The 22,964-nt window shown below is 40.9% G+C and overlaps 1 protein-coding gene across 1 annotated transcript in view; it reads right to left on the reverse strand.

Annotated features, from left to right (window-relative positions):
- LOC108270557 (protein kinase C-binding protein NELL1) overlaps nucleotides 1-22,964 on the reverse strand; it is a 211,458-nt gene that overhangs the window by 3,300 nt on the left and 185,194 nt on the right. The window contains exons 16-18 of the mRNA XM_017477381.3: nucleotides 18,106-18,246; nucleotides 7,785-7,978; nucleotides 7,456-7,632 (exon numbers count right to left, since the gene is read on the reverse strand). Of these exons, the coding sequence (XP_017332870.1) occupies nucleotides 7,456-7,632; nucleotides 7,785-7,978; nucleotides 18,106-18,246 (512 nt within the window). The remainder of the gene's footprint in view (nucleotides 1-7,455; nucleotides 7,633-7,784; nucleotides 7,979-18,105; nucleotides 18,247-22,964) is intronic.

Here is a 22,964-nt window from a genome sequence, read left to right on the forward strand (position 1 = left end):
ATAGAATAATTTACAAGCACAAGTCTGACCCTACCATGGCTCAGACAAGGAGCAAAGATAGAGGAGACGGCCAACTATAAAAGAGCAACAACTGTACCGTGCAGATAAGCATTAGAATGTTCACTCGTCCCTGACAAGAGAAAAGTCTGTTGCTCAATCGAGGTAGAAATAGCTCAAAAGTAGATAAGGAGCTAACTGCTAGAAAAGATAATAAACCCTACAGTATAACTGTCAAAAATGATGATGGAGATAAGGGAAATTTAGAGCAGTACTAAATTAGTAAACCTAAGGTCTCTTGGAGATAATGGGAAATTGCATAACTGGGATATGTGTGGAAGATTGTGATTGGATGTACAAGAAGGGGAACTATGTATGGTTAATGTTAGATATGGTGCCATGCTTGAAGTGTATATAAAGAGACTGTGTGCCACTGAAGCTTTTGCTGCAAGCTACATCTTCATGTGGTGTGCATTCCTGGTTCCAGTTTGGGTTATTTGGTGACTGCTAATAAACCTTCCTCATCTGAATCCAGTCTTCATGAGATTGGCTGTTTTATTTTTTTAAAGAATAAGTCGGATAGCTTAATTGATTATATAGTTTGAATTTGTGAGCTAGCAGGGTCAGTGCAGGTTGGAGAAGCAAAATATCCTGCAACCCCAGCATCTGTCAAACATGTGGAGGAAGTGGGCATGTATGGCTGCCAATGGAACTGGTGTTTATTGATGATATGACTGCTGATACAGCAGAAGTAGCAGGATGAATTTGGAAGTGTATAGAGCTCTACTTTGTGCTCAGATTCAGTCAAAGGCTGCAAAACAGATAGGACTGCTTCACAGTACAGTTGTATAATGCAAACACAAAACATACCACAAAAGCAATCCAAGAGCTTCTCACGTCAAAGAAATTAAATGTTCTTAAATATCTGATGACCCCAATTGAGCATGAAGACAAAACTGAAGGCAGAAAGAGCCACAAACAAGCAGCACCAAGGGAGGAACGTCAGCATTTGGTGATGTCGATGGGTTCCAGATTTCAGGCAGTCACTGACTGCAAAGTATTAAAAAGAAGTTATTGCAATGTTTTTGTTAAACCCTTTGAATTTAAGCTGAAAGTGTACATTTCAATCACATTATGATTACTTCATTTCAAATCAATTGGGGTGGTGAACAGAGGCAAAATTACGAAAAAGTGACACTGTCCAAATACTTATGGACCTGACTGTAGTATTTAATTGTTCTGTCTATGTCTACAGTTGGGGAAATACAAAACAGCTATAAGATGTAGTAATAGAAAGAATATATTTAAATCATCCAAGCTGACTATAAATATATCACAGCTGGTCAAGTCAGAGGTTTAAGGCTCATCTAGCAAATATCACTCGAGTTGTTCCTCAACATGAGGAAACTAATTTAAAAGACAAAGGACCAAAAGACAAAGACATAAAACATGAGGTGTCTTACGGAAAAAGTGCAGAAAAGATCAGACAGTGCTGAGAAATGAAACAATTCCCAATACGAAGATAAACCACAGAAAGAAAATATCCATTAATAATGCCTCTCTGATAAATATCTTCAGCTTTCTTGTAATACATTCTTTATGTCTTGGCAATACGGTGCCAATTCATCTATAATAAGTCAGACAGAGTGCTGCTCAATCTTAAATGATCATGTCTTAAGTAATAATTTGCTCACCGGCTTACTACGGAGGTACAAGAGTTGTACTATTTTACCATCATTGTAATGATTTGAACTTGACTCTGCAGCCAAATGTACAACAATGTCTTTTTGAAGTGATGTGTCCATTGCTCGGTCCGTTAATATAATCATCATAATAGAAGGCCGTTTTAAAGTAATAGTTTTGACCCTAAAAATGGCGGTGTTGAGCATCCTTCCCTTTGAAATCCTCCGCGTAGGGCCTATTTCCTTCATTTGGTTCCCAAGTGGTGGAGGACCCTCTCCAAGTTCTCCAACTTAAAACACTTCAGAACCATTTGATCTTATCACATGACCCTTGTCCTTGTCTAGAGAAAATGGATGTCCTAGCATTTGAACCAGAAACTCCATAAATTCCACAACAAAACTTTTTATACAGACAATTTTATTACAACGTATGTATGTACATTTGCAATCAAAATTATTCAACCCCCATTGCAAATCAGGTTAACTTTCAATATTTACAGTCACCTGACTTGAACCCCACAGAAAATCCCATTACCAAGGGAGCCAATAGTTCTGCAGACAATATATATGTGTACCCTAGAGTTTTGTGCATAGGTTTGATTGGACAAATGGTGTTCAGGAGTGCTGAAATTTAGTACAACATGTCACTGTGTGTATCACTCCATTTGTCTTGTTGACTACATAAAATGTCCAATTCTTGCAACACGCTAACTCTCTATCCAGTTGTGGCTTCTTTGGGAACTATTTTCTTTCTCACCAAAGGCATTGTGACGATTTTGCATTCAGCCCCATTTATGCTTTAATTCAGAAAATTTCAGACACAGCTACTACTCTGTACTTTTCCCCCTGTGGATTCCCAGCACGAGCTGCTGTTTCACTGAAAGCTGACATAATTACACGTCTCTAGGTCTTTTACAATCTAGGCTAGCTTAAATTAGGGTCTGACCTTTAACCTCCACTCCCATGTCGGTTCCTCTGATAAGTTTGGTTAGTGAGTGATGGAGGCTATAATTTTTCCTCATTTGCCAACCATCACAGGCGGAGGTTTGCTCCTAGAGTGACATCATTAGCCGACTACACTGATAAAGATTTAGCCCTAATCGTTTTAAATCAAAGCTGCATGCAGAAGTTAGACAGCATGCTGGCAATTTGATTAACAGAGGGGGAAAAAAAACCAACCCCTCTGCCATCACTGCTGTCTAGGCAGCTAAATGTGGATAGAGTTTCCGGCTTGATGAAGATGAAGTGTCTCGAAAGTGAAAGTGCAGCTATGTGAACAGGTTATATATGCACTTCAACAGTAAATGGCATGTCAGAAGATAACTAGGAGTGCTCAGACTAAAACTACATTTACTTTACTAGTACATTGCGTTGAGGACACTGGACAGAGGACAGACGGGTGTCTATCTCTCCAGGTATGTAGAGTGAGAGTGTTAAATAGATGGATATGGAGAAAATGGATGGTGCGGGTTTTTAGCTGTGTTTATGTAGACTGAGCGATGAAACACTTCTTGATGAAAAGATAAAACACTGCAGCGGTTGACCTACTTACTCAAAATGGTTCTGCTCTCACAAAAGGTAGCAGCAATTAGAGAAGTTTTTCCTTATCCTGCTGTGTATGGTAGCAGTCATATAACGGAGTTAATTGCAAAATCTGGCAGCCCACCATGATGCCCTGGCAAACTCTGCCAGCTGCGATGAACTCTGGCTGAAAGGCCATGGCAGGAAAGAGACAGCAGCATTCAGGATGAGATGAAATGCAGAAATGCCCCCACCCTTTTATTTTGTATTTATTTATAATTTACTTTTCATCCCTCATTTATCAGCATGCTTTTAAAACAACAATTATTTAAACCATGTTGTTCATTTGTATGGTCGTTATTATTAAATAATAAGTAATTAAGTCATTTTTTAACGTCTTTGAGGGCCCTAAATGGCTTGAACCCCGATAACTGCTGCTTGCAGCTATATAATAACAATCATCATCATCATCATCATCATCATCATCATCATCAGGTGGGTGTATGTACATAAACTACAAAACTAGAATAGAATAAAAATGGAATAGCTTTAATACCTTTAAGACCAATATGTATTCATGCACAAAAACAAAGATCAATACCCTGCATAATAAATCCAGTCAAGAACACCTGCGCTGATAACACCTTATTAAACAAAAATACAAAACAATTGACTTTTGGATCCCAGGAAGTTCTAATTCCTGTTTTCATAAACTCAGCACAATCTTCAGTGATTAGGATCGTTATCGATGTAGAATCCTGCTGCCGTGAATGATGCTCTGAAATCTAATTTATAGGGAAGCCACAACTGTTGAAAGCAGCCAGGCGAATATTATTTAGATTACTTTACAGTGCACTTGCAAATGTAATTATGTAATGATAACTCAGAAAAACACCAAGAAGGTTAAACAGGGAAGAAAATTGCATTTTTGAACGACTATCAGTAAGAAAACAGGTCTTCTTTTTCTTTTCACCTCATGGTCGGTGTGACCCTTAAATCGCTTGATGTAAAGGTTATTTCAGCATTAAATTATTGTCATTTTTTGCGTACAATCACTGGCGGATAATTAAGATGCTTCTTTCCACTCTCTCATCTTCATGAGGAGGAAGTGGATTAAAGATGCAGTACAGCACTACAGTCCTGTGACTTGTGCTAATCTTGTTAGTGTTAAAATCTGCACTCCGTAGTTGATGGTACTTCTAATATTTGACTTACTACTAATTTCGCCACAGCTGTGTTGCTGAATAACACATGTGACCAGTTAACTGACATGTAGAAGTGTGCGTGATGGAGATGCAGAGTAACTAAAATCTCAAAAAGTCCATGAAATGATAGTTTGCATGAATTATTGACGCTTGTGTGAATACACAGCCTTTTGTGTATTTAAGGGCAGGATGGAAGTTGTTTGTCCTGCCATGCTGGACAATGGACGTGACCTAATTGTTTGGGACCTGAACATCTGCGACACACTTACAGAGCCCTGACCTAACTACAGCATAATGCCAATTGTGGCAGGCTATGAAAATGCTGCTGTCTTATTCATCACCTTTCTTTGGCAGTGCTTTGAAGCAAACAGCAGATATGGCTGCAGAGCCCACTAGGAAGGAAAATATAGCTCGACATTGAACAAGACTGAAGATTGGAGTGAAAAGCATGGGCACAGCACAGCAGTGGCACTAAATGCCCTATAGACTAGTGTTAAGGCTGCCTCGGCAAAATTAAAGTTGGATTCCCCAACCAATATGGCTGGAAAAGTGCATAATCCTTTTTGTAACCCATAACCCATGCAATTGTCTGAGCAATTCCACAAGGTACTGATTTTTTGACAGATGTGCCAGCATTCAAAGCAGATTATACACTGCTGAGTATGCCACACTTGCTAGTGGCCCTTAAGGAAATAATGCCTGCAGCAAAACAAATTGTGATGGGCTCAGCGATCTTACAGAGAACACTTCAAGCTATAGGAATCATGTCAAAATCAATAGTGCTGTTAAAGCAGATTAGGAGACAAGTTTGGCTGGCTCAAATGCCAAAATCTCTGTCAGACTCTGGTAAAAAACATACTGCATCAACTGCCCTTGGTACCTAGACAGGTATTTGGTGCACAGGCCTTGGAAGCATGAAATCATCAGAAACAGACTACCCCTTGGAACTCTGTCTGTGCTGTGCAAAAGCGATGGGAAAAGCCACACAAGTTGCAGCAGGTACGTCTCTTAAGCAAACTGGCCGAAACTGCTAGGGGATCTTGGTGTTGGTTCTGAAATCACAGGGCTGATGGTGGGATGGTTCTCCCCCTCTATAACTAGAGCAATGGAGCTTGATAACAACAGACCAGTGGCTAGTGAGCACACTGCTCACAGGGTATCGTTTACAGATTCACCGTTGAACACTGCCAAACACACTCAATGGCCTCATAGAGGCAGCATGACAACACTCAAGTCAACTGGCTCTACTGACTGTGGCAGTTTAGTCACTACTAGATGGATTCTACATGGACCAGAAAGCCTCACAGATTTTTTCCAAGATATTTTCTGATTCCAAAAAAAGGAGACAGAATCCTCTCCATCTTTTGATCTGAGAAACTTAAATGTCTGCCATTCTGTGTACACATACACCTGACCGTCACATCCATATGTTCTTGTTAAACACCCCCCCATTTGTCCATTCAGCCACAAGCGCATCAGTATGATGGGTGAGGAGGCCTGGGGTTCAGTCTGTGTTACAGTTCATCCCAAAGATGTCCAGTAGGTCTGAGGTCAGGGCTCTGTGCAGGACACTCAAGTTCTTCCACTCCAAACTTAGGGGTAATGTCATGCTGAAACAGATTTGGGCTCCTTAGATCCACTAAAAGGGAAATTGTAAAGCTACAGCATACAATGACATTCTATACTGTATAATAATTGTGTGCTTCCAACTTTGTGGCAACAGTTTGGGGAAGAAAGACATATAGGTGTGGTGTGACCTTTGGTTTGTAACCACAGATCTCAAGGACGCACACTGTATTTCCCCATTCCTATTGTTGTTGAGCACAGCCAATTCCTCTGCTTCCACACAGACAGACTGATGCGCAAGGGTCACTGCCTTTGGGGTAGCTTTGGCACTTTGTCAGCTCTAGCTTTAGAACTGAAAGTCAGTTATGAGAAAAATGTGTAGAAAAACCTCCAAAAGAATAAAGTCAGCATGTCAACTTTCTAGAAATACAAACTGTGCGACTAATATGGCAACCTAGAGGCTCCTAAAATGTACTAGTGTGGACAAACAAACACAATTGTGGTATTTTACATGGTAAAAAATTGCAAGCTATGTTGAAGTGGCAAATATCCTGTGGAAAAGGAAAGAGGAAACACCAAATTGTGCAGAACATCAGGGCTACTTCCAGTAACTGTACACACACATACGGGACTGTGGCTCAAGTGGTAGAGCGGGTTGTCCCCTAATCACAGGGTTGGAGGTTCAATCCCCGACCCGTATGCATTCACAAGCTGAAGTGTCCTTGGGCAAGACACTGAGCCCCAAGTTGCTCCCGATGCCAGGCTAGCGCCTTGGTGTCATTGGTGTGTGTGTGAATGAGAAACAGTCTAAAGTGCTTTGTAGAACTGCTATGGTTAAAAGGTGCTATATAAGTGCACACCATTTACAAACAGCCATAAACCACAACAAGGGTAAACTCTCTAATCGGATTAGATCAGGTGTGCATTATTTTTGTAGAACTGCTTGGCTTGGATGTGAGTTCTGGCTGAACAACAGCTTTATATTAAATTCTCCCATTCTAAACCGTTATGTTTCTATAGTAACAGCTCTTACACAGTACTGCCGGATGCATCGAAATGTTTTTTAAGAGCGAGAGCGCGCGTGACAGAGAGCGAGAGAGAGAGAGATAGTGAGAGGGGGAGTTAATGAGTGTTTTATTGCTGCTATAAGCAAAAACAAGAACTAACTTATCTCTTGGTCATTCTCCAACATTATATCAGCATAGTTATTTTGTTAAATATATGCATTATAAGCATTATTTTAATTGTGGCTAAAGTAAAGTGAATAGATAGTGACATTATTGATTGTGTACGTTTCTGTTTATGTTAACGTGGAATCTTTTGTGTGTTTACTATCCTATAATATGCACATGGCATCTACATTTTTACATAACACAGAATTCACATTCACAGTAACCCAAGCTTTGACAGTACATACAGTATGTATCATTATTTGTCATAGCAGAAAAGGACGTGTGTGTGTGTGTGTGTGTGTGTGTGTATACCAGGCATTGACATTGCTGGCAATTATAGATCCAGGATTCTCCGCTGTAGTAAAGTGTGTGTCCGTTCTGATGAACACACTGACTGCTCCGGCGCGTGTCACACTCCGGACAGCAGGACACATCCATGTCAGAAGTGGTGCAGTCACACGCTCTCCGCCTGCAGAACACTTTCCCATCCTGGTAACCAGTCATATGACGTATGACAATATTCAGCACACATAATATTCTCGATCTTATTGTGAATTTAAATGGTCTTCTCTAAAATAATTCCCAAGGCTGTGTTTGTGCTCCTAATGTGTGTGTGTGTGTGCTCGTGAGTGTAAAATTACCTTACAGGTGCACACAGTGCAGTGATCATGGTTGAGGCTCCACTCTTGTCCATTGTGTTTTAGCTCTTCACCTTGTATGCAGTCCCCGGTGCATTCTGGGCCGTTCATGCACACACAGTCGAAGGTTCCTGGCAGGTTCACACACACCGAGTCGTTCCAGCACGTGTGTGTGTGCATGGTACACTCGTCAATATCTACACAAAACCACCATTTGTATTAATTTGAATGAAAAAAAGAGCGGGGGAAAAAACATTCTGCCTGATATGGTACGGAGACTTTGGAGGCACGTATGGAGGAATATTTTGGATTATATGAAACAAACATTGTGTAATTAAATGCGAGCACATATGAATGAACTGTCAGACAATGCTGCCTTGAAATGGTCACTTTTATCTATCAAACACATCAACACATGGTTTAATGATTGGTTGAGTGTTTATGACAATCCCGTTTCTTGTGATGTCTTCAACAAAGTCACCGTGGCAACAATCGGAGCTTCTAGTCAGGCAGACAGACGTTTTCATTTTCCGTGTGTTCTTTATGTCTAAATGGCCACACATTGTGTTTTATAACTGGCCACAGAACACTCGTCTGACACTGGCGTTGAGATTCAGCAAAGATTTTATATATATATATATATATATATATATATATATATATATATATATATATATATATATATATATATATAATGTTTTTCTTTCCTTACAGTGTAGTATGTGGGTGAACATCTTCAGTTAATTTATTTTAAACATCTTCACTTTATTTATTTATTTATCTGGCAAATATTAAACTCTAGATATTACTTTTAATTCCCCAATTTACCACCCACAGACGCACATACGTAGCCTGACAATTATCATCAGTGTCTGATTGAATACCTCAGTCCATTTCCTCTGTTCTGATCCAGGGGTTTACAAAAACTTCGTTTCGTCTGCAATGTATTTACATGTCAGTGGTTTTGCTTTTGCTATAATGTAATTCTATATGATATAAAATACCATTTATTTATATTATAGTGCTCACATTAGAACTCAATGAGATCTGCAAGTCTCCTTTCTCTCGGTACTGTGCAGTGTGTTATTCCAACGCTGGATAGTAAACTGATAATTACGTGATTATCAGAGAATCATAAGCAATATTATGACTTAAGATTGTTAATGTAAAACATAAAAAAATCCAAAATATACCGTCCACATAGATGTTATCTTTTTATATTTTGGCACCAAACTGAAATGCGCATTGTGTCTTGTAGAGAAAACACACACACACACACACACACACACACACACACACACACACACCCATGTATTTGATAATTTCAAGAACATCTGTCTTATGAATAAACAGAGTGGCTGTTGCTGTTGATGTTCATGCATGGTGTGTTAGCATGAGTGTAAATAAATATTCATTAGGCCATGTACAAGTCTGATAGAGAGAGAGAGAGAGAGAGTGTGTGTGTGTGTGTGTGTGTGTGTGTGTGTGTGTGTGTGTGTGTGTTGGTGGTGTAGCAAGTCCCAGTCCCAAGTCCCAGCTCCGCACTTATTATTAATAGAGGTGAGTTGTTAGCGTTTGACTTTTCTCCTGATGGCAGTTTAATTTGGTTTATGTAAATGAGCCTGTCACATCGTTTCCTAGTTTTCTCCCGATCGCTCTCAAAAGAAGGTTTTTTTCAGGAAACAATTAAAATTTGCCATTGGATGAGAGACCAGCTGGGACGAAAGCTCCCTTCCCTCTTTCTTTATCTCTTTCTCTGTCAGATTTGGACATTTTCTACTATATAAAAAGTTTTGAAATTGACTGAACTGAAATTAGTTTCTCCTTCGCGTGTATCTTAACCAGAATGAAACTTAGAACATTTTAGAATTTGGTTAACCTCAACAGTGAATAACGACAATATCTCAATTAAAGATTTTTTTTTTCACAATTCCACTACAAGACACCTTGCCTGCCTATATATTTATAACCTCACACTGTATACACATGTTTTTGGCAATATCACTCCAAATTTGAAAGAATTATAAGTTTACTTCAGTCTCAGTTTTATTGCCTCTTTATGCTTTTTGCTAATTAATATAGCGACATTTCATTTCATTTCTAAATGTCATACTTTATACTATATATGTATATAACAAATGTTATTTTAACCAAGCTGCATTTCAAACACTGGACTAGAATTCAGAAACAAATTATATTTGGGCCGAAATAACAATTGTGCGATCCTCACCAACTTCTACAAACAATCAAATTACCTCAGGTGAGGAAGTGGGGAATATAAGCACACCTTCCCTGTTTCCACATTATTAAGAGAGTAATTAGCAGTCAGGTGTAACTAATGAAACGCACAAGATTAGTGAAAAGGGGAAAACTGCATTTAAAGATTTCATTCTAATTGCACTGAGACTTCCTGCCTAGCTCTACATTTATTACTTAATCCACTCATGGAGAAACATTACTGCCAAATTTGCAGAAGTTTATGGTGGGAAATGAGCTCTCAGCATCTTCCACATCTAATCACTCAGGTAAAAGTCACTCGAGACATTAGCCTCATTGTTCACACGAACATCAGAGGGAAAATAAATGCTGATTGATTCACTCACTGCTGTTCTGTTGACCAAGTTTCTTGTTATTAATGTATTTTTATCAAGTGATTTAAACAGTTTAAAACTTTGCCATGATTACAGACTTTTCCATTCTGGCTGCGAGTCTGTTGAGATATTCTGTAGAAAAGTCATGCCTCGTTTCCTGAAGCACCTCCCACACGTTGGACTGGTTTAATGGGAACTTTTTCCATACCAACAGAACAATAGCGTTGAGATTCGTTGATTTCGCCGGACAATCCATTACAGACAGAACTCCAGCTGACTGCTTCTTTCCTAAATAGGCCTTGCATAATTTGGAGCAGTTCTCTGAATCATTGTCTCGTTGTAGGATCTCTAATTGAGCACTGTCTGCATGGTATGGCATGGTGTTACAAAATGACTTCCCCAGACTTTACCTCCACTGAGCTTGACAGATGGCGTCAAGCTCTTCTTCAGCACCTTTTCATTTGTTCTGAACCTCACAAATGATCTTCTCTGTGATCCAAAGACCTCCAAATTTTGTGGTCTGTTCAGAACACTTTTTTTTTTCGATCATCCTTTATCCAATGTCTGTGTTAGTTTGCCCATTTCAATCTTTTTCAATTCTGCCTAGAAGGCCTCTTCAGTGTTAAAGATCAGACTGGTGTTTTGTGGGTAATGTTTAATAAAGCTGCAGGCTGAGGAACCTGTGAGGCACGGATTTATCCTCCTGCACCAGGAACAGTGACACCAGACGGTTTTCCCAGACCACCACACATATAAGACATTTTATTAGGTATGCCTACTGTGTCCCTAGACTGTTGGTCTATTATAAAACCATACTGTACAGTAGGTGTACACTTGTTATTGTCTTTTAAGGAATCATTATTTCTCCACTACATGACCAGACATGGCAGTGTGAATCTCTAAAACAGCATTGTTTGAATTTTAAGAAGCTGTTCACACTTGTTTTCACATTGTTTCACCATGTCGGTGCACAGTCAGAAACTGCAGCCATGTTTTCATGCAGTGTCTGTTATTCATCCTCCATCGGTGCTGGTTTATGGTCACAGCACTGCTTTGGCTGGATATTTTTGGTTTTGGATTTTACTCAACACAGCAGTGAGACTGAGTTGTTTAAAAAACAACAACAACAACAAAAACACAGGCACCAGACACCAATGCTGCACCTTATACACTCTTCCCAGTGCCACACACACCCACAAAACCACGCCAGTGTCACTGCTGTGCTGGAAATGATCCACCCCACAAATAACATCTGCTCAGTGGAGGTCTGATGGTGGTCCCTGTCTACTGATGTACAGGGTAAAGTGGAGCTGACAAACTGTATATAGCAAAACATCTGCAATCGTACACCTTCTACCCTGTATTTCCAGTAGCATCTGTGAATTTTTTTTTTTAATCATTTTTTAACACTGGGATTGAATCTCATGAATATTAGTCTGCCATTTCGATAGAACCTGTTTCCATATTTCTTCCTTGATCGTCCCCGGTCTAATCTCTTTCCCATGCCACTTTAAGCCTGTTTAAATTAGCTGCATTAGTATCTCTAAAATAGGCATAGAAAGCTGAACGCCTGTGCTGTACATCTGTTGGTGAGTCAGGACCATTTTAAAGAGTTGCATGGAGACAATGTCAGTGTATAATAGTTTGTAAGTTTGTTTCAAGTGACTAAATGAGACCATATGTTCTCCCTCATAATGGTTATCTAAGAACCATATTCCTTATGGCCCACTGTAACAGATAGAGTAGAAAGGCCCCTTATCTATTCGTAATTTTATGTTGTGCCAGACCGAGGCTCTAGTTGTTAGCCATGGGGTTTGTTTTGAATGTTGATGATACTATTTCCAGCTTTCCCTAATAAATCTAAGAATTGGATTTTGGTCTGGTATTGGTCAAGCAAGCTGTGTCAAGAAGGCCTCTGCTGGAAAGGGGGCAATTAATTATTTTTCAATATGCACCCATGCAGGGGCTTTGTTGAGTGCCATTTTGTTTTTAGCCAGCTGCAAGAGCAAGAAGGACCAATGGTACCAGTCAATTCTGGTAAGAGAGAGCCCATCTGAGCTTTTAGCAGAGTACAATTTAGTGCGATTAAAAAGGGGTCACTTCCCCTGCTTATATTAAGTATTCTAGACATTTATTGTATTCCTTCAGAAGTGACAATGGTAACACAAGGGGAAGTATACATGATAAATAATTAATTTTGGGTACAATTGTCATTTTAACTAGATTAATTCAAACCAGAATATACACATTTTTGTATAAAACTGGTTGGAAGTTAATCTGCATTATTTTCTCCAATCCTGGTACAAGTTTAATTCCCAAATAAAGCATACCTGATGAGACCCATTTAAATGGTCACTGGTCCCCTGTTACACCATGGCAGTTCTTAGATAAGTGCATTACTTCTGACTTAGTCCAATTGATTTTATAGCCTGAGATCTGGGAGAAACCTTCTATTAAGGAACACATTGTGGGCACTGTCATTTGTGGGTTACTGGAGACAGTAAAATATCATCAACATATAGAAGTTCTTTATGCTGCTGCTGGCCCGCTGTGATACCTTTAATATTTGGATTATTACATATTGCTATAGCCAAGGGCTCTGAGACCAATGCAAAAATCAGAGGGGACACCGCTGTTGTGTGCCCCATGTAGCTCAAATCGTGATGACACTACACCATTACATAGTACCAACGCCATTGGCCCGGTGTACAGTAATTTTACCCATTTAGAAAATAACGGCCCAAAACCAAATCTTTTAAATGTTTAAAATAAGAAGCCCCATTCAACTCTATCGAAGGCCTTCTCAACGTCTTCAACCAGTCCAAGAGAACCCATGTCACACCCCTCTTCATCTCCCTCCACTGGCTTCCTGTAGCTGCCCACATCAAGTTCAAGGCCTTGATGCTCACCTACAAGACCTTGTCAGGAACAGCACCCTCCTACCTCAACTCTCTCCTGAAGGCTTACGTTCCCTCATGGAATCGGCGATCGATAGCGACCGACGTTTAGCAGTTCCAACTCAGCGTGGCGCAAGTCCCTTTCCAGAACCTTCACACTAACTGTTCCTCAGTGGTGGAATGCACTTCCAATCTCAATCCGGACCACAGAATCTCTCACCATCTTCAAAAACAGCTAAAGACCCACCTCTTCCATGAACACCTAACCAACTCATAATAATAATAAAAAAAAATGCACTTACACCTTTACTTTGCGCACTTTGCTTCTTCTGGAACTCAATTAATGGATCTTGTATGGTAGCACTACTTGTATTGTTCTCTGCTTGATATATCGCTTTGCTTGTATCTTTCTCATTTGTAAGTCGCTTTGGATAAAAGCGTCTGCTAAGTGAATAAAAGTAAATGTAAGTTCACACTGCACAACTTTCACCGTTGGCAGATTGCCATGCTTTTCACACTACATGACTTGCTGTTTTGTAATCGGGAGCCATGAAGTCGTTGTGGTGTTCACACTACCTGATTGCTAGGCAACAGCGGGTCACACACATTACACGATCTGACAGTGACTCTATCTGGTGTCCAAACTACGTTTTGTCACGAAAACACACGCGAGAATTGACACAGATATATGACATTGAAAACCAGGTGCGAAACAAGAGTTTGCAATAGGTTTTGCGGGTTTCCCTTCCTCATGGTGACCTCACCCCATGCCTTGCTCTGTCATTGACTGTAGCTCGTCGCCGCAATCACTGCCACAGTGACACTTTTCACCCCACAGAATGTGAAGTCGCCCGACAGCTCCAGATATTTAGCATACGAAATATGTGTCTGGCGTCTGTGATGCCTCGGTGATGTGTCTGTGAGCCTCTCTGATGCCTCATTGAGTAGTTCAAACATAACGATCGACTGCCAATTGATGAGCTCGGATCGCTCCCCGAGTTGCCTACAGTCAAAGGGTTCAACCCTCAATTGAGAGGTCACCATGTGTTAGTTGTGACAGACAACACAGTGGTGGTCTCATATCTTAACCAGCAGGGAGCGTTAAGTTCACACCCCCTGTACAGGCAGGCACAACTAATTCTTCTTTTTTCAGTGAGTCCAATGTACATTCAAGGCAACCGGAATGTGGGGGAAGACATCCTTTCAAGGCAGGGGCTGAGGCCTGGGGATTGGAGGCTCCATCCACAAGTGGTGGAGTCCATATGGTGGTGGTTCGGCCAAGCGGAAGTGGATGTGTTTGTCTCCGAGGAGACAACATACTGCCCGCAGCGGTTCGCCCATACTCCTCCTGCACCACTGGGGCTGGCCCTGCATCTCATTAGGTTGACTCTCTTGACAATCTATTTTCCTGCGGAAATCTCCCAATTATCAAACTTAACTAAAATAAGTAATGAATATTAAAAACGTAAATCTAAGAGCATTTGCACTTTTGGTACTACAACTGATTAGGCATCTGGTGACAGATACGGACAAGAAAAAAGCAACAACAAAAAAAAACTCTCTCTCTAAAAAGACATTTTAACAAAGTAGAACCTCTGAGATATATTCTGTTCAGAATACCTGCACATTGCGAACAGTTCATGCTAATAGGGGAAGGAACCATTGAACACAAAAAACTCCAGAATAGTTTTTGTCATGAACACTCCCCTAGTTAATGACAGAAAATGTTATGTGTCTCCTTTGTAAAAGTCTCTTGAATGGACAGGTCCTGTCATTTTAATACTAATGCAGTCTCACTTTTCCTTCTGAGCAAGCACCTGTCATTTTCTTCATCTGGGGTCTCGAAGATGAGGTTCTCCCTCTTAAACATGACTTTGAGGCATGTGGGGTACAGCAGACGAAACTGTATGCCCTCCAGTGTTCAGATTGGGCACTCAGTGTATACCCCTTGGACTTCACCTCATGCTGTCTGGCCCATCTCAAGGCAAGCTCCTGTGCACTATAATGATGAAAACATAGCATAAAGGCACGTGAGGGCTTACCCACTATAGGCTTGGGTCTGAGAGAACAGTGCACTCCATTGGTGGTGGGCTCGTGAATACCTCAGCTACTGCTTCCGCCAGCAGTTCTGAAACACGTACACCAACGTCTTTGCCATCATTGCTCTCCTCAGGTACATTCAGGATACGTGATCTATTGGTCGTCTAGACGCTCCAATAACAAACTGTTTTGAGACGTAGATTCCGCCGCCACAAGACACTCAAAGTTTTTACCTGCAATTTCACCGGTCAGTAGACTCTGAAAAGAATTTACCGTGTTACAAAGTGGTTTTGGTATCAGGGCAGCCATGTCCTTCTTGAGAATTTCCTGTTGTTTAGCTAGTTCAGAAATATGTTGTGTCATGAATAGAGAGTCATCCAAGTTTCCCTCCACATCTTCATTTCTGACTTGACTTTGCTAGCTACACTAGTCTTTTTCAACTGCGACACAGCCCTTTTCTGTTTAGGATTACTCATTGTGCACAGATTAGTTTGTAAACTCTTCTCTAGTTGTTTAATTGGTTTTAAAACATCTTATAAATGGAAATTCACTTCAAAAGGTGTATACTGTATGTACAAGCAAAAAAATCGGGAGACCATCCGTTCTGCTGCGTTCTCTTACATCACCACACCGGAAGTCCCTTCTACGCTGAATTTCTATCTGATTTCTCGTTCTCTCTTTTTCTCTCTCTCTCTCTGTCTCCACGTTCACCATCCCTCAGGCCTTGACACACTTTTTCCTTTTTTGTAACAAGGATTTTTTTGTATCTGACTTCCAGCGGCTATACAGATAAACATTTATTTGAAATTATGACTGTTATACAATATCTCGCTGATGAATAGTGGAAGACACATTGACTCACAGCTGACTACCATGTATCTTCTTATTTGTGCTTTCAGAATGTAAATATTACAGTCGTATTTAGTTTTTTTTTTAGCATTTTGAATTAATTTGTTTTGAATTTTATCAGTGTATTTAGTTTGAATAGATTAATTACAATGTGATCTTACATAATCTTGTTTGCGTTAGAATATTTCCTATAAGAAGAAGACAACGATCTCTTTCTTTGCTTAACAAATGAAATGAATGAATAAATGCAAATGTATGTATTTATTTATTTGCTTTTCTGACCGTCCTACTTGTTTTGAGTCAAAGCCAAGGGGGCAAGGGGAAGAAGGCACTTCTGAGAATTGGGACCAAGCCACGGAGTCATAAATATATGGGTAACCCAGTTTCAGGAGTGAGAAAGTTTCAGACAGGCTCTCAGTGGGAATAACATGCGTGGCACTCCATGGAAAGTTGCATTCGTCAGTCTGAGTGCACTATCAAGAACTATTCCACTAATAGAGCTAACATAATAAGACTGTGAGTAAGGTGCAGAACCATAACGTATAACACATAGAGCTGAACAAAGATAGCAATCCTGTTCCTCCATCCTCTGTCCTCATCCTGCCATCTTGCTGTCCTCTAGTTCTGTTCCTTCCTCTTTCTATCCACTGTCCTTAACCCTGCATCTCTCTATCCTCTCCCATTTGTCTCCATCCTTCCACCTTTTTATCCTCTGTCTTGATCTCTCAATCGCGTGTTCATGTCTCTAACCTCTGTCCTCTATCCTCCATCATCATCCCTTCATCCTCTTTCCTCATCTCCCCATGCCTTTAGCCTCTGTCCCATCTCCCACCTCTGGACCCTCTGACCCCATCCCATGTCTCTTTTCTCTTTCCCCATCCCTCCATATCCCTAACCCAAATAAAAAAAAGAGGAAGAGAATGTGAGATGGATAGAAAGAGAATGTTTGAGAGTGAAGAAAAGTAGGATATGAAGCCTAAGAGATGCAAGGAGAGACAGTGAGGAAGTAAGAAATAAGGACAAACATGCAATGATGAATGAATAGATAAAAGCTGGTGGAATAAAAGCAATAAGTTAACACTATGATAGAGACATGGATGGAGAGATAGAGGATAGAGAGATGAGTTAATGGGGCTAATGAGCCAGAGAAAGAAAACCATGATGATGAGATGAGAGATAATGATAATGAGTCTTTATTGGTCACATATACAGTAGAGCATACCCCAACCTGTCAGGAAGTTGGGGTCAGAGCACAGGGTCAGCCATGATACGATGCCCCTGGAGCAGAGACGGTTAAGAGCCTTGCCCAAGGGCCCAGCAGTGGCAGCTTGGCAGTGCTGAGGCTTGAATCCCCGACCTTCCGATCAGCAATCAGTAGCCTTAACCGCCAAGCCACCACTTTCTCACACCCAAGGACACATCATCTGAGAACAAAATGGAGTGATGAAGAAATAGAGTGATGTGACAAAAGAAACAGTGGGGAAAAAAGAGATAATGAGTGACAAAGGCAAAAAAAGTGTGAAAAGATGGCTAGAGAAATGTAAAAAAAAAATATATATATATATGACCACGAAAGTAAAGATAGAGGGATAAAGAGTTAGGAGGTTGGAAGTGAGAGAAAGAGACAGCACGATTATGTAATTAAGTCACGGACGGATAGTAGACAGAAAAGGGCAAAGGAAAGAGAGAGGGAGGAGAGATGGAAAAGAGAAAGGGGGTAGAAAAATGAGAAAGCTAAAGGACGTGTATGAATGGAGTGAGTGATGTGATGAACACAGAGAAAAAATGTAAAGATACAGTGAAAGGGATAAAGTAGCAGAATAAGAATCGTGGACTGAGATCAAGGAGGAACAGATGGCAAAGAAATGAAAGGGTGTGAGAGGAGCAAAAGGAAAGAGAGAAGGACAGAGATGGGGGACAGGAAGTGATGATGTAAGTGTGACACACCCATGCAGGAGCTGCCGTCAGGCAGGTGAGAGCCGTCGTCATGGAAACCACTCCGACACTGACAGTGGTACCATCCGGGCAGATTGGCACACAGAGAGTGTGTGTGGCACTGAGCGAGACCTTCCACACACTCGTCAACATCTACACAAACACACACACACAGAGAGAGAGAAAGAGAAAGAGAAAGAGAGACTATTTAGAAAAGTAGTATGCTACTGGGGAAGCAGAAAGGTGTCACACTAACAAGGCCGCATTATTATTATCCATCTTCTATACCGCTTATCCTCTTCAGGGTCACGGGGAACCTGGAGCCTATCCCAGGGAGCATGGGGCACAAGGCGGGGTACACCCTGGACAGGGTGCCAATCCATCGCAGGACACAATCACACACACACTCACACACCCATTCATACACTACAGACACTTTGGACATGCCAATCAGCCTACCATGCATGTCTTTGGACTGGGGGAGGAAACCAGAGTACCCGGAGGAAACCCCCGCAGCACAGGGAGAACATGCAAACTCCGCACACACAGGCGGGAATCGAACCCCGACCCTGGAGGTGTGAGGCGAACGCGCTTATTATTATTATTATTATTATTATTATTATTATTATTATTATTATTATTATTTCATAATCATTCCAGTGATTTGTAACAGATATCAGTTAATGAATTTATTAAAAATAACAAACACACAAATATTAAACAGCACAACCAGTAGTAATAACATACTTTCTGTCAAAATGTCAGATTGATTTATGACCCCTTGTGATTAATGACACCCCATGTTCCCCTGGCTGACAGTTCTGTAGGAGCACCTAATTTATGACCTATGGTAACCCTATTGATCCCTACGTGTGAACTTCCTGGCACCTGTCTGCCTGAGGATGTCCTTCCTGGGCTGTGCATTGTCTGGGGTCCCCAACCACCAGATGTTTACAATGTGTTTAATTGAATGAATTAAGAGGCAGGTCCTGTGTCTTAGTGTTTACAACCCAAACCAATGTACTTCAGCCATGATACGGCACCCCGGGGAGGGTTAAGGGCGTTGCTCAAGGGCCCAACAGTGGCAGCTTGGAGGTGCTGGAGCTTGACATTCTGACCAGTAACCCAGCGCCTTAACCGTTGAGCCACCACTGCCATTATTAAGAACATTTATTTATAAACAAGTCACGGATCTGCTGCAATGCTTAAACAGGATCTATAACGCTCAGGTGTTTCCAACATAGTTGAGGAAATCCTGAACTTGGCGAGTGGTATGTATATCTGTTATAGCCTATGAGTGTTCGTGTCTACGTATAATGTGTTGTGGTGGCTTGGTGGGGCATTGGTGGCTTGGTGGCTTGGCGGCACAGTGGTGGCTTGGTGGCTTGGCAGAGCAGTGGTGGCTTGGTGGTTATGGCTCTGGGTTACTAGTTGGAAGGTCAGGGGTTCAAGCCCCAGCACTGCCAGGCCCTGGGTTACTGATCGGAAGGGCCAGGGTTCAAGGCCCAGCACTGCCAAGCTACCACTGTTGGGCACTTGAGCAAGGCCCTCAACCCTCTCTGCTACAGGGGCACTGTATCATGGCTGAGCCTGTGCTCTGACCCCAGCTTCCTGATGTGCTGGGATATGTGAAGAAAAGAATTTCACTGTGTATATGTGATCAATAAAAACTCATTACATGTTTTGTTTGGAATGGTTATGCGTTTTTTTTATTTAATTCAATTCAATTCAATTTTATTTGTATAGCGCTTTTTACAATAGACATTGTCTCAAAGCAGCTTTACAGAAATATCAACATGGTATACAGATATTAAAGGTGCGAATTTATACCAACTTTTACACAGAAGATTTATCAAACCTTGTAAACAAGATTGGCTCCTGCTTGGTTGGAATGAAAACCTGCACCTAGCCCTATCCGGATAAGATTGGACACCTCTGGATTAAATGTTGCATCGACAGTGAGACCCTCTATGAATAGTGCAGCAACACAGAAAGATCAGATCTATTTAATTCAGATGGTGGAGGAGATTAATAGATCTGAGTCTACTGGTGGTACATTGTTAGAATTATTAAACATTGCGAGATCAATGTCAGATGATCAACCAGGACCAGTTCCAAATTCAGCATTAGGCCGTGTTTTAAATTCACAACAGGTAGGCGAGGGTACAGATAACCATCCATATCATTCATTTAATTCTGTGGTACCAAATATGGGTTTAACCCCAGACGATATTGACATGCTTGTGGTTATACAGTGGGCCCGAGACTCAGATTCAATAGTTTGGAGATATGTCGGCGTATTAATCTGTGTGAGATATCTACCACAGACTTAGCAGTCTACACTATATGACATTATTATATGGCATGACATTATTGAAATGTCTGAAATTGTGTTGTTTTTCCAGACTGTTGGCTGGGGAAGGGGGGTTAATTATAACGTTGAGAGGCCCTAGTCTAATCTCTGATGTTAACGCTGTCTTGTCACCTAACAACAATTACAGTGTGGACGTCTTCACAAATCAGCTTGAGAAGATTATGCAAAGTAACTCTGATGTGCGGGTTGATGATCGCTTGCATCTAAATGTGTCTATAGCAAGGAGTAAACAAGGGGGTGTGTATCAAAAGATACACGATCTAGCCCATAACGAAGTGATTGGCAGAAACAGGTTGATTCTGTTGATAGGGTCTTCCATAGGTCATGCACTGGTTTGTTGGAGAACTATACGACCAATGATGTACCTCATCACAAGACAGTGTTCTTGTACCTGCACAATGGCCATTATTTTCTGATTAAGAAACTGAAATCATTCATAGGTACTTCCAGCAGGGTTTTACTAGCCATAGAGACCATCGGTGTAAATACGTCTGTGATATCTGTAACGGTTGTAAATACCCTGTCAAAACTAGGCAAAGCCGCAAATGTTTGCGGTACTGCAAATCTGACTATTGTTATGACTCTCATGAATAAAAAAAATGCCATTAGGTCAGCAATATGCCCAGTGCAACGTTACAAAATACTGACTAAAATGTAGTAGGCGCCAACCACAAACCGCACAAGGGTTCGACCGCCCGTTGTGACCATTACGGCGACGAATTGGTTAATGACAGCATACACCAATGCTTTATTTAGCCAATAAAGCTCGAGACACCTAGCGATAAGTACATATGCTATGATTTTGAGATGCAATACGTAAATGCTCAACCTCGTTTGTGCCATTACATTAGCACTGCAGCATAAGCAATATCAGCTGAACTTAATGAGCCTATGGCGTTCCAGTGGGTACAGACACAGTTTTCAATCCTCATACCTTTTGTTTGGACACTGTTAGATCATATCATTTTACTTTGGAAATTTGAGAGCTGAATTCTTGTTTGGAATAAAATAAATTGGACGGAAATGTATACTCTGTCATGTGATAAATCCTGCATGTTAAAACTCTTGCACCTGCTTGGAATCAGCGATTCAACAAGGAATCGTTGAAACACCATGCGTTTGGCCATGGCATCGGCTTCGTTAAATATATCCTGCACAGAGAAAGGTTATCTTCTGCACAATTTCAATAGATTAGAAAATGAGGATTACATAGGCCCATACCCAGACAGGTGTTTCTATGGCTATGGGCATGAATCAGACCAGCCCATGTAGACACACTAATGAGGAAAGGGCTATTTCAGGCTGATAGGTCAGTATCGAGCTGTTAAAGACTGTGGAGAAGGGTTACGAGTTAATGATGGTAGACAAGGTGTGGCATTTTCTTCAACGGTCAGAAACCACGCATTCGCCACGCATGTTGTAACAGATGCAGACAAAGAATTGTACATCACCGATTACTTTGAGAAAAAGGGGATTAAGATTAATTTTAACAAGATAAGTCTTAACCCGCACGTCGTCTATTAACTTCCGCCGAACTCACTTTGGGGCGGTTCTCTATGTGTGAAAATTTGCCATGTATGGAACTAATATAAGATGCTGAACACATATTCGGTGATGGTTATGACATTAAACACTTTTTCATTCGTGTCAGATGCTGTCGCGCTAATTCAGTGGTGTTACGCAGACGGGAAAGGTGGCCAGACCCGTGATATTAACGTCTTTCTTGGTGCGTTTACAATTGCACATGCACGTCTAGAGCTGCATGAGTTAATGGACTTGTACAGTGACAAAGACAGCATCATCTTTACTTCTAGAGACGGAGACTGGGAACCTCCGTTGGGACCTTACCTTGGTAATCTGACTGATGAGGTTGGGGATAGGAACCGCATTGGAGAGTTTTGCTCAGGGGGCCCGAAAACATATGGTTACCTCACTGCTTAGGGTAAAGTCTGCATGAAAGCCAAAGGTCTCACTCTCAATGCTGTTAATTCAAAATCCACTAGGTTATACACTCTGACTGGCCTTGTTGATCACTACGTTGTGGGGGAAGACAACAATAGTCATATACTGACACTATTGTGCAAAATAAAAAACACTTCACACTACACAATGTCAGTTGTTAAAGAGTGTAAAGTATTGTACAACAAACGTGTGCTGCGCCCTGATTTCACAACGCTCCCATGGCTTCTCACAACCTTTTTGGACATAGGTGTGTGCGAGACACAGATGGTTTTGATTTCAGATTACAGCATGCATTTTCATATGTGATAAAATCATACCCTTCAAACTCGGGGAAGTCATATTTTGTAAAAATGTTGTTGCAAAATGCTGTACAGTTGATTTCTAAAAAAGCTGAAAAATTTGATATATTTATGATTGTTGGCAACCGTCATGTGACGAATTGTTGAAAATGTACAAATTAAAATTTGGTGGAGGATTACCGCAGACTCTGAATGATGAAGATTTGTTCCCCGTCAATAAAACTAATTTGATGATC

The sequence above is a fragment of the Ictalurus punctatus genome, chromosome 10 (assembly GCF_001660625.3).
Source record: "Ictalurus punctatus breed USDA103 chromosome 10, Coco_2.0, whole genome shotgun sequence".
Lineage (NCBI taxonomy): Eukaryota > Metazoa > Chordata > Actinopteri > Siluriformes > Ictaluridae > Ictalurus > Ictalurus punctatus.